Genomic DNA, 14,726 nt, shown 5'->3' with positions numbered 1-14,726 from the left:
CCCACAGCCGGGCCTAGTGTGTACTTCAATCATCAGTTCCATACTGGTCTTGTTTGTTGTTTTATTACTGTATCCTAATACCTGGTACCACTGAGAAACATTATTTTTTGAAGTTTAATTATTATTATCATTTAAAAACTTCCCCAGCAGGTGGAGACAGTGGGCACAACAAGCACCGCCCATATGCTGTCAGTGCTCATTACGTCATTGGGCCTTATCCAGGAAGTAGAAAAACATCAACAATCGTCCATGATCAGACTGGGACAAGTGTCAGTGTGGTCCAGCCGCTGAGCCTCGTCCTCTCCGGCGCTACGCACATTTGTTAGTTTTATTATCAATAAACAGTGTGTCTGAACTTCGCGGACATGTCGTTGTTGACTAAGATATTCGGGGCAGGAGGAAAAGGAGGAAAGGGACCGAGCCCGCAGGAGGCGATCCAGAAGCTCCGAGAGACGGAGGAGATGCTAACGAAGAAGCAGGAATTCCTGGAGAAGAAGATCGAGCAGGAGCTGCAGATCGCCAAGAAGAACGGCACGAAAAACAAACGAGGTGGGTCAGCAGCGTGGGGTTTTCTCCAGGTTTCTGCTCCGTGGCATCAAAAATGCCTGGTCAATAACCCGAAGCTTAGTGTTAGCATGCTAGCTAAGTGCACTCTGCTCATCACGTCTTCATGTGATAGATCAGTGGCAATTAAACCCAATCAAAACACTGGGTTGATGGTGTGGACATGGCTGTGGACAGGTGTCCTACAGCAGAGAGACAGACAGGCCATACAGATACTGACAGGGACGGGGACAAGGGTTGAGTACTGGAGTCACTGACAGGGAGGTGGGCGTGTTTGCTTCTTGGTCAGAAGTCTGTGGTGAAGCCTGCATCAGGTCCTGCATCAGGTCCTGCATCAGGTCCTGCATCAGGTCCTGCATCAGGTCCTGCATCAGGTCCTGCATCAGGTCCTGCATCAGGTCCTGCATCAGGTCCTGCATCAGGTCCTGCATCAGGTCCTGCATCAGGTCCTGCATCAGGTCCTGCAGCTCTCTGTGTGACTCCGGACTGTCAGAACACATTTACAACCACTCATGAAGCTTCACTTTTAAAATACAAAGACATTAATCAACACGTAGCAGGAAGCAAAGGTTAGAGGAAGAATCATTTCAATTATGATGTGTACATATTAAGATGACAATAACATAAAGTCACATTAGATTGCAGTGTATATAGCAGAGTGATATGGATTTCTTTGAGGCAGGAAGGAACGCTCTCTGAAATAAAAGTGTGTTATTACAGATTGACTATCACATTTATTAATTCTGCAATTAATGATTATTTCATTATAGAGTAATCGGTTGATTATTTTCTTGATATATGGATTAGTTTTCAGGTCCTAAAATGTCACTAACCAAATGATATTCACCTTATCTACCTATTTATCTTGTGTTTCTGTTTTTATTCTTTCTACCTCAATATTTTTTATCTAATTCTATTGTATTGTATTTTATTGTATTCAAATATACCGGCTGCTATGACGACTTAATTTCCCTTCGGGGATGAATAAAGAAATCTATCTATCTATCTATCTATCTATCTATCTATCTATCTATCTATCTATCTATCTATCTATCTATCTATCTATCTATCTATCTATCTATTACTGTCATTAGAGGAGCAAGTGTCCAGAAAATAATCTAATTTAAGAAGCTGAAATCAGAGAATTTAGATTTGTTTTGTCATCAAAAAATACCCAAACCAGTTAATTGATTATCAAAATAGTTGGCGATGAATTAAGTGGTTGATTAATAATCAAGTTGTGTTGCAATCCTTAAATGTATCCCTATCATAAGTGGACATTTAGGCCTGACTGTATTCTCGGTCACAAAGTGTAAAACAGTAAGATCAATTATCTGGGACTGTGAGTTTATTATCCAATGTGTATGGACAGTTGTTTTGAGGACACCTTGTCATGCAGGAACGTGTTGATTTAGGGTAGAACTTTGACCTGAAAGTTCAAAATCCTTCCTGTGCTTTGATAACCTACGGTACATTCCCTTTATTTACTACCTCCTTGATGAGAATAAGTCAGCCCTGCATGATGCTCTCTGACACTGTAAAAGACAAATGGACTTGATGATGGTTCAGCAGCGCTTTAAAAGGGCTCCGTCACACATTCAGGAGTGTGATGGAAATATCGTGGGTCAGATTTCCCTACAGTTGATCTCCATGCAAAGCCAGGCTGCGATTTGCCCTCGCACAGGAAGCAAATGTTTGATTCACTTCCTCTCTCGCACAGATTGAAAGTGAACGGGAGGGGCAGGTTCGTCACTGATACATTTGTGTATGTGCAGGCAGGCTCAGTGCAGTTTTGCCATTGCCCCATTCACACACACATTCATACACTGCATCTGTGTGCAACACTGTCTTTATCACACATCACTCACATACAGCCATCATGGGCTGTCTGGGGTTCAGTAAGTTGCCCAAGGACACTTCGGCACACGGAACTGGGGAGACTGACATTCTGGTGAATGGTTGACCCGCTCTCCCCTGTGGCAAAAGAATTTCCACCTCATCTCTCAAAATGCTCGTCATATCTGTATATAATTGTCCTGCTCGTTGTCCGTGCTGTGACTAACATGTCAGACTAATGTGTAAGTATGTTGTTAATGATTCCCGTCAGCGGTGGAAAACTATGATGTCACAGAGCGTTAAGCGTGGTGCTGACTAACGCTGCAGACGTTTAACAACCCGCTCCAATGACAGTAGTCTTCTGTTGAAGCACAAAACAATCCCCATGATTCACAGTTTAACTTCACATTCATGTTGTCAACCTGTCTCTACTCCTCGTGACTCGTTCTCCTCTCACCTCCCCTCTGTCTCTCTCGCTCCTCAGCGGCCCTGCAGGCTTTGAAAAAGAAGAAGAGGTACGAGAAGCAGCTCGCTCAGATCGACGGCACACTGTCGACCATCGAGTTCCAGAGGGAGGCTCTGGAGAACGCCAACACCAACACTGAAGTGCTCAAGAACATGGGCTTCGCTGCAAAGGCTATCAAGTCTGCCCATGAAAACATGTAAGAGCCAACACGCTGTCAATGATCAGACTTAGGGTTGCAAAGGGGCGGAAAGTTTCCGGTAAATTTTTTCTCATCTTATTCTACAGAACAATGCCACGTGCACTATCTCATGTGTGGAGACATTTCACCCCATCCAATGTAGAAGGAAAGGCTGTGTACATTAGCAAATACTGTGCAAAGACCTATGTTAAGAATGACACAACGATGCAGAAGCATATAATCAAGTGCCCAAAGTTTCCTCAGGGCTCAAATCAGCCTATGACAAAACAAAATGTTTATATTTATGTCTGTATATTACAAGGTAAATACAGTTAGTATATATTACCTACAACATTTCCAGTTTATTCCCGTTAATTCCTGTATATTCCCGTATATTCCCGTTAATTCCCGTTAATTCCCATGGAAAGTTTCCAAGTTTGAATATTCCCGGAATTTTGCAACCCTAATCAGACTCCTCACATCTTCCCTGATCGATCAATTAGACGGAAGCGGAGCTGGTTTAAAGAAATATTGTTAAAAGAATATCCTCTTAACTGCCTTCATGGGAATTCAGGGGAAGAGGAAACAATTTAGTCTTTACTTACAATAGAAGGATTATGAGGCATATATTTTACTCAATGGAAAATAAAGAGGATTTTACCCATATGCACATATTCCCTCAGCCAAACCCATCTGCATCTGCTGTTACTTGAATCTTCAATGGGCCTTAAATGACATAAATGAAAAAATACACTAGACATGTATTTATATAAACTTACCTGCTAAAACGTTAACTTTAAATCTCCATATTAAATGGACAACATTAGTAGTTGCTCACTCTTGCTACATGCATCACACAGGTAAATGAGGTTTGGTTAAGTGTTTTCTGCTTTACTCAGATTTTGTTCCTCTCCTTGTTAACGTTTCAGGGACATTGACAAAGTGGACGACCTGATACAGAACATCACGGAGCAGCAGGAGCTGGCCCAGGAAATATCCGACACCATCTCTAAACCTGTCGGCTTCGGGGAGGAGTTTGATGAGGTCAGAGACGTGTTTTTTGTTCATGTGAACATGATATTACATGAACACCTTGAGGAAATTTCTATAAATTTGATAAAAACGTTCAGTTTGACTCAAGTGAGAAGAATTCGGTGGTCAAATGTCAAGTAACTGACCTCATGTTCTTGTGAACATAATATATCAGAAACACTCATGAGGAACTTCTTTACATCTGGCGCAAACATTTGCTTGGATTCGAGGATGACCTCATATGTGTGACCTCACAAAACCCATTTTTAGGCGTTTAAATATATAATATATATTTTTTAAGAATGCCTTGGGAATACGCTGGGCATAAATGTTCATTTGGACTCATAGCTGGATCAGATTTTGGTGATCAAAAGTCAAGATCACGGTGTTTCTCACAAAACATGTTTGTGTCCTCTTGAACATGACAGTTCAAGTCTGTCTGTAAGGAATTTCTTCAAATGTCGTCTCTTGGAAACAAAGATATGATTTTAAAGGTTAAAATATCACAGTGACCTGATATGAGTCTGGTAAACAAAATGTATGTAGACTGTAACTGCACTGGCGGAGGCATACAACTACAGAACTTAGATTCTAGTTTGGTGGTTTATTCTAAATTCAGTTTGCTTCAGAACAATCTGACATTACAAACCTAGAAACATTATATTCACCAGCAAAGGTCATGATTCTTCTTGCTCTGTTATTGCAGGATGGATTTTTTTCAGCATCGTCCTTAACGCTGCCATCTCAGGCTCAACACTGCTGACTGACCTCTGTGTTTCTTTACTCACTGAGGCTGTAGACTTCTTGTTGAATGGTCTTATTCATAGCTCAACCTCACCACAGATGATTATTGTGTCAGGTCATCCTGGGACGATTTGGGAGAAAATAATGAATACGTTCTTTCTTAGTTTTTCAGTTAACTGACTTTAAGTATTTTAATATAACTCTCAGTGAAACATTTAACTCACCAAGTTTACTGACACACAAGAATATACCAACTAACCCTAGTGAGAGTTCAATTTAATATTCTATTTTCTTTATTAGGATGACCTACTTTATGTTTTTGGTATTGCACAAAATGTTTTGTGTTTTTCCTCATCTGCAGTGTTTGTGTGTTTCTCAGGATGAACTGCTGGCGGAGCTGGATGAGCTGGCACAGGAGCAGCTGGACAATAACCTGCTGGACATCGGAGGAGCAGAGAACATCCGTCTCCCAAACGTGCCTTCTACTTCATTACCTTCCAGACCTGGTTAGACACTTCAAAAAAATCTTTATTCCACAACCCTGACTGCTAAATCTTTTTCTATCAGTGAAAAGAATGGTTTAGTTTTGTCTTGTTTAGAGTCTGATGGGAAGTTTGAGAACACACTATTAAATAAAATGCTGTTCTAGCTGTTTTATGACATGATCTGCAGAGAATATCCATACAATGGGGTCAGGACTTTCTCCAGAGTTGCCATTTTGCACATGCACAACACAGCAGGAGATTTTCCACTCAGGCGTGTTCAAAACAACACAGAAATCTCTGGAGCATTGTGGGGTGGCGCTGCAAGCACACCGCGCTGTAACAGCACTGTGTTTTGGTTTACAGCACCTAAACATTTACAAACACCAGCCCTTTTTACCAAAAGCTTTTGAATCTTTTTTTCTTTCCAAGAGGACATTTTGTCTGTGTCTTCTATGTGCATGGCTCCTCTTTTTCCTGCTGATACATTTGTATTCCGTCATTAACGCGTCAACTCAAATGAGGTGAATCCTCTGGATAATCTCTGGCTGTTTTCTCACATGGGCTTACCTGGAGATTTAACTAGTGGGCTTGCATTAGCAATTCAAGAAAAAGGTCCAGAGCCCCTCAGGAGAATCAGAACCTGTTCAGTGCTCATCTGAAAGCAGCTTCTGTGTTGTCATTATGTTGATTCCTGTGTCTAAAATCCAACAGACATTAACTAAAACATAACATGACATTATTTCTGTCTTTTCACCCCTAAAGCCAAGAAAGAGGAGGACAAGGACGAACTTGAGGACCTGCAGCGCTGGGCGATGGAAGCCATGTAAACGCAGCACCTGCCACATCATACTTGCATCAGAGAGGAAAGATGAAAGAACAATGGGGAAATGAATGGACTGATAGGATGTTGTGATGAGTGTTCTTCGTGTGTCTGCAGAGAGATAGCGTCTATTTTATGTAACACTAAGAAAAGAAAAGCAAATAATGCTGTAGTGTCTCTTTTTCCATCCCCTGCACTCCTGTTAAATGAATATGAGCCACTCGGCAGCTTTTATATTGAAGCTCTGTCACTTTACCATGGCAATTTCCATGCCCTTGATTTCAATACAACACTAGCATTTCCTGGTCCTTGCAGTGGGTAAGGCATTTCAACACCTTCCGAGCTCATATTGAAGTGTGCTATTATTCTTCTGAGCTCAGTGGTGAAGTAATGGAGCTGTTGGTGTGGCGTTGTGAACGTCACTGGATGACGGGGGGGAATTTGAATGAAGATTAATCTTCATTTATCTGTGTCTGACTCACATATTTACCTGTGTTTGTGGGGTAAAATCCACTTGATATTTTATTAATTTTTTCCTTATTGACAAAAATAATTTAACTCCCTGTTGTTTTGTCTTAATTTATTTGTTAATTGCACTGAAAAAAGGAGAGCAGCTGAGCATGCGCTGGGAGAAGAAGCTAGAGGCTGTGTGTGTTTACCAGAATCTGAAACTCTTCTTTTGTGTTAGGTTGTGTGCTTTGCCCTCCCCTTCTTACTTTTGTTGTCATTTCAATGCCCCCACCCCACAGAGACATTCTCACCAATGGTCCTTGTTATTTGTTGTAAATATCCCAAATGTATCTCTTTTTATATACTGTATTTTTGCTGTCACCAAGAGGTTCTGTTGAGGTTGTGTAAACTGAAGCATGCAACGGTGGGAAGTCACAACACACGTCACAATGCAAAGCTAGAGAGAGATGTTGAACCTAAAGCATCCTGCTCCATCTGTCTCTGTCATCTCATAAAGGTTTCTATTTCAAATTGTATAATGTAAACAATAATATTAATAATAATAATAATGATACAATGTCTACAACATCAGCATTTTGGAGTTGAAAGAGTTAATTCCTTTAGTTTTTCAAACTCATGATGTACATTTTTTACATAAGAAAATTTGAAAAACATAACAATGAAGGATGAAGACGCATGTTTGCATTTCACTGTTCATTTATCCAGATGATTTCGAAAATCATTAAAAGTTTTCAAATTATTTTGTTGTACTGGATTTTCGTCGTTGTGTGATATCAGTGTATTAAGTTTAGTTTATGCACCGTTGCTTAACAGGCACTTCTGGCTCACAGAAATTATGTCATATGCCTTTTACTGAATTAGATAATCACCCAAAATAGCCAATACTTTTTTTTGCTGATCTATTGCAACATATGACTAGAAACACTTTACATAAATATACAAAATATATATATGATACTTTTATTTAAGCCTCTGTATAAAGAAACACTTATATAATATCCTCTTATAATATACATAATATTAGAACAGGCAAACTCCCTGATTTAATCAAAGTCCGTTTGATTTGTTCTGTAAATGGTAACAAGTGTGTTAAAACATTTCAGGTGTACTCAGAATGATATGAACTGGGCGTTTTATTTTTTATCATCAGTTATACTAATATTATAAGAAGAGGAAAGCAAACTATTATTTATTTGTTTTCCATATTCAGTTTATAAGTAAGACAACCATAACACCAGAAGCAGTATAATCATCTAGTATTCAGCTAGCAAACATAACACAAGACATGAACCATTAAAGTGTCTGTTTTTCATTCGTCTCACTCACAGTAGCTGTTTAGCAAAAGTTCTGGATCTGCGGTGCTGCTCTTGAACGCAGCTCCTCCGATACGCGCCGTCGCATTTTGAACACGTCAGATTGCGTCGACGTCACGCTTGCGCACTGCGGCTCCGGCGCTGATGCAAGACACTTTCGGCGCAGCGGTGTGGGTCTGATCGAGGAGGATAGAAAAGTGACCGGATTTCAGACTCTTTCAACCCGCAACCATGTCAGGAGACGAGGTAGGTCTCCGGGAGCTGTCCGCCAGGCGGCCCGCGTCACCGTGCGCCCTCGCCGGGTACATGTGTCGGGGTTCTGGGCTCGGATGGAAGTGCAGGAGGTGGAGGATGACTTTGGGCCTCGCCGCCGCTGCTCCCCTCCCTGTCCGCCGCAGCTCTCACATGGCAGCAGCCGAGCTAACAGCGGCCCGACCCGGTGCAAACCACGGGGAAACCCCCCGATGCACCACGTTAACACGACCCCTGCCGTCGGGACCATCGAGTAGATCATCAATAGTAGCGTGGCTCTTCATTCCGCCTTGTCATGGCCGCTGGGGAACTCGCACCGAGGGGCTGGAGCTAGCTAGTTAGCATAGTTAGCTTAGTGTTCAATAAGCTGCTGCGCTAGCACTTGATTTCTCCCATTCAGGGGCCGGGGCGCTAACGGTTAAATTGATATTCTTCTGAGCTGGCTCTTCTATAAACCACAGCGGTGACACGACAACTGTTCATCATTATTATTACTCATTATGTTGGTTTATTACATTTAGGTGCTTTTCATAGTATCACACAATTTAACGTTAGATGTCAGCCGCTAGTACATTTAATACTAGTTCTGAATGACTGACTGTTATAAGAATCATCGACGAATCAATGATGTTTCTGTTCCATCACTTCATAATCACTGGATAAAGTTCAAAATAATGAGCTTTTCAATTAACCATCATATTTCACTGTATAATCTCATTAAACTACAATGAAATAAGGGTTGCATGCTTAGATTTATTCAGTATTTTCATTTAGGGTGTAAAAACGGTAATATGTCAAACTACAGATAACAACAGTACAACTGCTTAATTTAATGTAATCTCTGCTGTGAACGTCACAATGGGTTAATCTAACCGGAAAGACATTCCACACAGCAGGTGGCTGTGGTGACTTGATATGTGAAGAGGAGACCACTTCTTCCCTTCTGTCTCACCTGGTCTTTTTGTACATGGGACACCTGAAGTAACTGGGACCGCCTACTCACAGGACAGCTCTGGTTCCAGAAGTAAATCTCCCATTCAAAGTCTACATTGATGTTTCAGAAAATCCACTATGAAGCTATACTATAAATTGTGGCCGTAAAAAACAACTGGAAAAAAGGCAAAAGTAAAAGAATGAAAAGGAACTATGCTTCCCAGAAACCATTGTGAATGGTTCCTTTCCAACGATTTCCAATGTGCTTCTACTTTAACTTATTTTCCTCATCCTTAAAAACACTGCAGCAATTGAGAAAAATAAATCACGGTGGCGCTGTGGTAAACGTAATGTCACGCTAAACAATCCGGTCGTAGCATTCGCAGGTGTGGTATGTTGCCATTACACCAAAGGATTGTGGGTATTCTAGTATCTTTCCTTAAGATTGAAAACAAAATGTTTTCTTAAAACGCAGTGGACGTCATTAGGACATTAAGCACATAATGCTTCACAGTCCCATAGCCTGTGCAACTTCTACATTGGATGGTTTTAATACTATGGCTGAAAACCAAAATATTATTAGAGTATTTAGAAAATGAATGGCTGGAACCACAGCTTTAGTGCCCTGTAACCTGTAGTAATCACATGAAAGTGGAAGCTGGAAAAAGGCAACATTATATAAGGAAGAAAAATGTGCAGGCCATGCTGAACTGTAATGGCGTCAGAAGGTCAAAGTTCAATTAAAAAAAATAAAAGGATAATTTCTCACATGGGAAAACAATTACGTCAATTTGCAGTCATTTGGTCTTCTTGCCAACTGGGTCGTAAAACTTAATTTTATTTCTTGTTTTTTTCTTCACTTCAGATGATTTTCGATCCCAACATGACCAAGAAGAAGAAGAAGAAGAAGAAGCCCTTCATGCTGGATGAGGAAGGAGGAGAGGGCGGCGGCGGTGGAGAAGAGACTAAAGAGGTGGAGACGAAGGAGGTGGAACCAGAGGCCGGAGATGACAAGGAGATGGACCTGGAGGAAGATGAATGCAGGAAGAAAGGTTGGAATGAAAACAAAGATGGTTTTTACTGAAAGATAATTTATAGACCTTGATGCTGTAGTGGGATGTTGCGTCATACATTTAAATGTCACTCTGCATTAAGGTGGATCTTATCTGTGTTTCATCTTCTCTAGAGCCATCCGATGATCTGAACGACCTGAACTTCTTCAACCAGAAGAAAAAGAAGAAGAAGCCCAAGAAAGTATTTGAAAATGAAGTCGAGGAGGGATTAAAGGTCAGTTGCCGCTAAACTGTAACATCTGCAATCCTTCTTTCTTCTCTCCTCATCACTTGTGTGTGGATTCTAATGGTTTGACATTGGTACCTCCTGTTTTACTGTAGCTTTCTCCTCACTCCACTTTAATGTCATAACCACATTCACACGTAGTCTTCGTCATCTCGTCGCTGAATTTCCTTTTTACTTGGTCTTATCCAGGAGCTGAAAATTGAAGGAGAGCAGACCGAGGTGCCGGAAGAAGACAACCTGGACTTGATGCTTCCGACCAAAAAGAAAAAACCCAAGAAAGTAGATTTTGACGAGGGAGAACTACTGGAGAAGGACGATGGTGAGAATAAGCCACCTCCCCCTTTTTCATGTAGAGATTAAAAAGGGAAGAAAGAAACTTGAGTGATAATGTTTGTGCAATGTGTTTGTAGCTCTGGACGACGACGACGGAAAGAACAACGATGGTGTCTCCTTCAGCTCCTGCATGGGACCAGCCTGGGCCGGCACAGAAAGAGACTACACTTATGATGAGGTAGGGCACCTGTGAACTATCACAACACACACAACCAAGATTCCGTTATCAACTGGCAACCGAACCAACATGATCGACAGCCTCTTTGAGTTCGGCGAAACTATGAGATCGCGTTTCTGAAAATGCAGTGATACAGATTTAAAGTCGTCTGATCCAGTCGTACGTCACTCTCGCGTGTTCATTTATAAATGGAAATAAAGTTGCCTCAAAGAATGAAGTTAGGTGAGACCAGAGGAAGTTATCTCAATCCTTACCATCCTAGGGAAAGACTAGAGTGGAACAATGACAAGTCTGTAAGTTATTTGATATGTTTTCTGTCTGACTTCCTGATCACAAAGTAAAGCACAAGTCCAACATAGAAGTCTGTCTTTTTGTTGTTACCAGCTTATGATGCATATGTTCTCTGCTGGTAGTTAAGTTTCTACTGATTAGCACTGTTTCAGACCCGGGGTGTTTAAACTAAAACAGGGTAAACAGCTTTTCCAAACAGTCAGTTTCAGCATTAGACGTGAATCTAGCTACACTGAGGTGTTTTAATACTAACACAAAGTAGTATGGATGTAGCCCAAGGCTCAGTTTATCAACATGGTCCTAATATTTCTAGAATACCGACCCCCACATGTGTCCTGAAAACTTTTGGTCAACAAGTGTCATGAAAGGTCCTCGTGTAAATACAGTATTCATCTCTGTGTTCAGCTCCTGAATCGGGTCTTCAACATTATGAGGGAGAAGAACCCCGACATGGTGGCCGGAGAGAAGAGGAAGTTTGTTATGAAGCCTCCTCAGGTGGTGCGAGTGGGAACCAAGAAAACCTCCTTCGTCAACTTCACAGACATCTGCAAACTGTGAGTCTCTCTCCCCTCGTACACACCGACCTCCCTCACTCTTACTGTCGATCTCCCTTCCCTCTGATGCTCCTGGAAAGTTTGGCTCGAACTAATTCTGCCGATCCATGACTTGTATCAAACCCGATGTCCTCTTGGTGTTGCTACCTACAAAATGACCGTTCATGTATTTCATCACAGGTTGCATCGTCAACCCAAACATCTCCTCGCCTTCCTGTTGGCTGAGCTTGGAACAAGGTACGTCTTTGTGTTTACACTGTAGACTTCTCAAATGACAGCTAACCCATGTGTTGCCCTGACAGTTTGTTCTTCTTCTGTCAACAGTGGTTCTATAGACGGAAATAACCAGCTTGTGATTAAAGGCCGATTTCAACAGAAACAGATAGAAAACGTGTTGAGAAGATATATCAGTAAGTGGGAATTTCACTTTTTATTTGCAGTAAACATTTTCATATTTCTAAACAGATGTTGTGGTTGTCTGCATGAACAAAGTTTTAGCCACCATCCACATGACTTCAGCTTCAGGTCCCAGAATGGTTTATTAAAATAAAACACCCCGATATTCAATATTTTTTCATTTGGAGTAAATTTCTTGAATGTAATTGTTCAAATTGGTGACCTACATTCAATCATTAAACTATAATTACAACTTAAACTCCTACAAGGTTCATCTGGATGATATGTTTCTAATTTCACATTAAACTACGTCTAAGATGTAAATGTAACTCATCTATATGATAAAAGTATAAATAGGGTTGATTCATTTATTCGTAATGATTCATCACAACTCTGGGTCCTCGTTCAGAATATTCAAAGAGGGGAATGCCGGTATTTGTCCTCTTGTATGTAAATGTGGGTGGCTAAATGTTTTACCACATGAATGGTGCTAACATAACATTTCAATTGAGCTTTGATTGTCAGTAGTACCTACAATGAAATGAAATGATATGGGGCAACACTCAATGAAATGGTCATTGAGTGTTTTTCCCCCCAATAAAAGCATTGGGCCCACTTGTTTCCTAAGATGCTAATAACATTGTTTTCCCCTGCAGAGGAATACGTGACGTGTCACACCTGCCGCTCCCCAGAGACCATCCTGCAGAAGGACACTCGCCTCTATTTCTTGCAGTGTGAGACCTGCCACTCCCGCTGCTCAGTCGCCAGCATCAAGACCGGTTTCCAGGCTGTGACGGGCAAGAGGGCGCAGCTCCGCGCCAAAGCCAACTAAAGGCCAACGCAACCGGGCTCCCCGCTCCTCTCTCTGCCTCCCCTTTCCTCGTCAGAAGGGCGGGAGCTGGGACGGGAGGCCCCTTGATTTGCTAAAAGGACTCTCTGAATCGAACTGCGGGAGGGTTTGGCTGTGTCATGGCCTGACCAGGCAGGGAGCGAGAGAGTATCTGAAGTTGATGCATGGGGTTCGGGTGTTGTAGGCAGATGATGTTTTTCCACATACACTGTTGGATTTGATTTGTTATCTGGCTGATAAACCCTCCACGGTTTATTTTCTTCCCATTTGCTGTGATTCTTGATTCCTGCAAGAAAACCCTGATTTAACTCGTATTCTTCCGCATTCATTCTTCTCCTACCTTGCATACAACACTCATGAACACATTTCTCCATCGGACCAGCCAAATTGTAATTTCTGCAACAACAGTTCACTTCTTTAAGCTTGAGCTCAACATTGGTTTATCTGAAAGTTGTGTTTCTGTGCCTGGTCTGGCCCTGAATCACAAAACTGCCACTCCAGAGTCAATTTTGTTCTTTTTGTCGTAGCTTTTCAAAGATAAAAATCAAAGTCACCAGGCTGGAGAACATACCGAAAGATGTGTCACAGATTGTTTTACAGGAGAAAATTACAAAGTAAAACTTGCAGGGGTGGATGATAGCGGGAGCGCCTTCTCACTGAAGACTTAGAGACGAAGTATGTGAGCCAGAAATTAGAAAGTGTGTGAGTGCTTTTGAATCATTGAACAGCTGTTTACTTGATCATTTCTTTGACTTCAAACGTTAAGGATAACACAATTTGTCAAACTCTAAATATTTGATTAGAAAGATGTGAAAATTGACAAAAAATATTTTTTCCAAGAAGAGTAGAATTCTTGAGCTAATGACGGTCTCTGAAAATGAACACGGGTCATAACTTTCAAGTGCGAATCAAGACAACACAGGCTAGCAAGTATATGAAGAGTTTCAGACCAATGATACTGCTTCTCTTGTTTGGAAAAAAGTGGATATGGTCTGACTGGAATCATTTTAAAACCTGGTTTTTACAAAAATAAAATCTTATTCTCTCTCTCCATTACTGCTTTCTCTGTACTTAACATCCACACTACAGTTTCTTATGTATAGAATAAAACTGTTAAATCATGTCATATCAAATACATTATGTATTAATTTGAGTGGGCAACAGCAGTTTACACAACAGTAGGTAGCAAACTACCGACAGTAGAATTAAACAACTGATATTGTTTGACATATCTTAACCATCTATTATCGCTAAAACCTGGGATCCTCTAGGTTTGGGCTGAACGTACTACATTTACAACCTACATCACGTTTTATGAATCAGATTGGCTACACAGCAAATACACTTATACTAATATACATATATTGTAGTATAAAAAAAAAGGTTAGGTCTACTACTATGCAAGTACATATAGAGGAATGCTAGACCAGAGTCAGATCCTCTAAATGTGAACACATACTTGGCCAAGTAAGCTGAATATGATTCTGATGCTCCTGAATGTTACTGTAGAAAATTAAAAGTTACAGCCCTTCACCATTGGAACCCCTACTTCCAGCATCCTTGGTATAATGTATTAGAATAGTTTAGTTAAATAAATAATTTCATTCAGATTTAAAATTCTTGTGCAGAGAAAAAGGAATTTTGAACTTTTTTCAATTTCATATGACAGCTGGACAAGGGCCGCCCAGGGGATATCAATGGGTTATATATCATTTTATTAACCACAAATTG

The 14,726-nt window shown here is 40.9% G+C and overlaps 2 protein-coding genes across 3 annotated transcripts; both read left to right on the top strand.

Moving 5' to 3' along the window:
* The first annotated feature begins 234 nt into the window (after nt 1-234).
* On the top strand, nt 235-7,335 carry LOC133004923 (charged multivesicular body protein 4b-like). The gene is made up of 5 exons (XM_061074479.1): nt 235-549; nt 2,885-3,062; nt 3,974-4,088; nt 5,200-5,326; nt 6,068-7,335. The coding sequence occupies exons 1-5, from the start codon at nt 366-368 to the stop codon at nt 6,130-6,132; spliced, it is 669 nt and encodes a 222-aa protein (XP_060930462.1). The 5' UTR covers nt 235-365; the 3' UTR covers nt 6,133-7,335.
* A 708-nt stretch (nt 7,336-8,043) lies between these two features.
* eif2s2 (eukaryotic translation initiation factor 2, subunit 2 beta) lies at nt 8,044-14,048 on the top strand. Of its 2 annotated transcripts, XM_061074832.1 has the most exons (10): nt 8,071-8,155; nt 9,055-9,185; nt 9,960-10,146; nt 10,281-10,381; nt 10,583-10,712; nt 10,804-10,904; nt 11,601-11,749; nt 11,930-11,986; nt 12,074-12,159; nt 12,802-14,048. In XM_061074832.1, exons 3-10 carry the CDS (start codon nt 9,960-9,962, stop codon nt 12,975-12,977), a joined length of 987 nt encoding a protein of 328 aa, XP_060930815.1. In that variant the 5' UTR covers nt 8,071-8,155; nt 9,055-9,185; the 3' UTR covers nt 12,978-14,048. The 2 variants fall into 2 exon arrangements, with proteins under 2 accessions (XP_060930814.1, XP_060930815.1); XM_061074831.1 differs by lacking the exon at nt 9,055-9,185 and having other exon boundaries at nt 8,044-8,155.
* The last annotated feature ends 678 nt before the right edge of the window (nt 14,049-14,726 follow it).

This window comes from Limanda limanda, chromosome 7, assembly GCF_963576545.1.
Source record: "Limanda limanda chromosome 7, fLimLim1.1, whole genome shotgun sequence".
Taxonomy (NCBI): Eukaryota; Metazoa; Chordata; class Actinopteri; order Pleuronectiformes; family Pleuronectidae; genus Limanda; species Limanda limanda.
The sequence above is the reverse complement of the archived record's forward strand: the minus strand, read 5'-3'. Positions and strand labels throughout refer to the sequence as shown.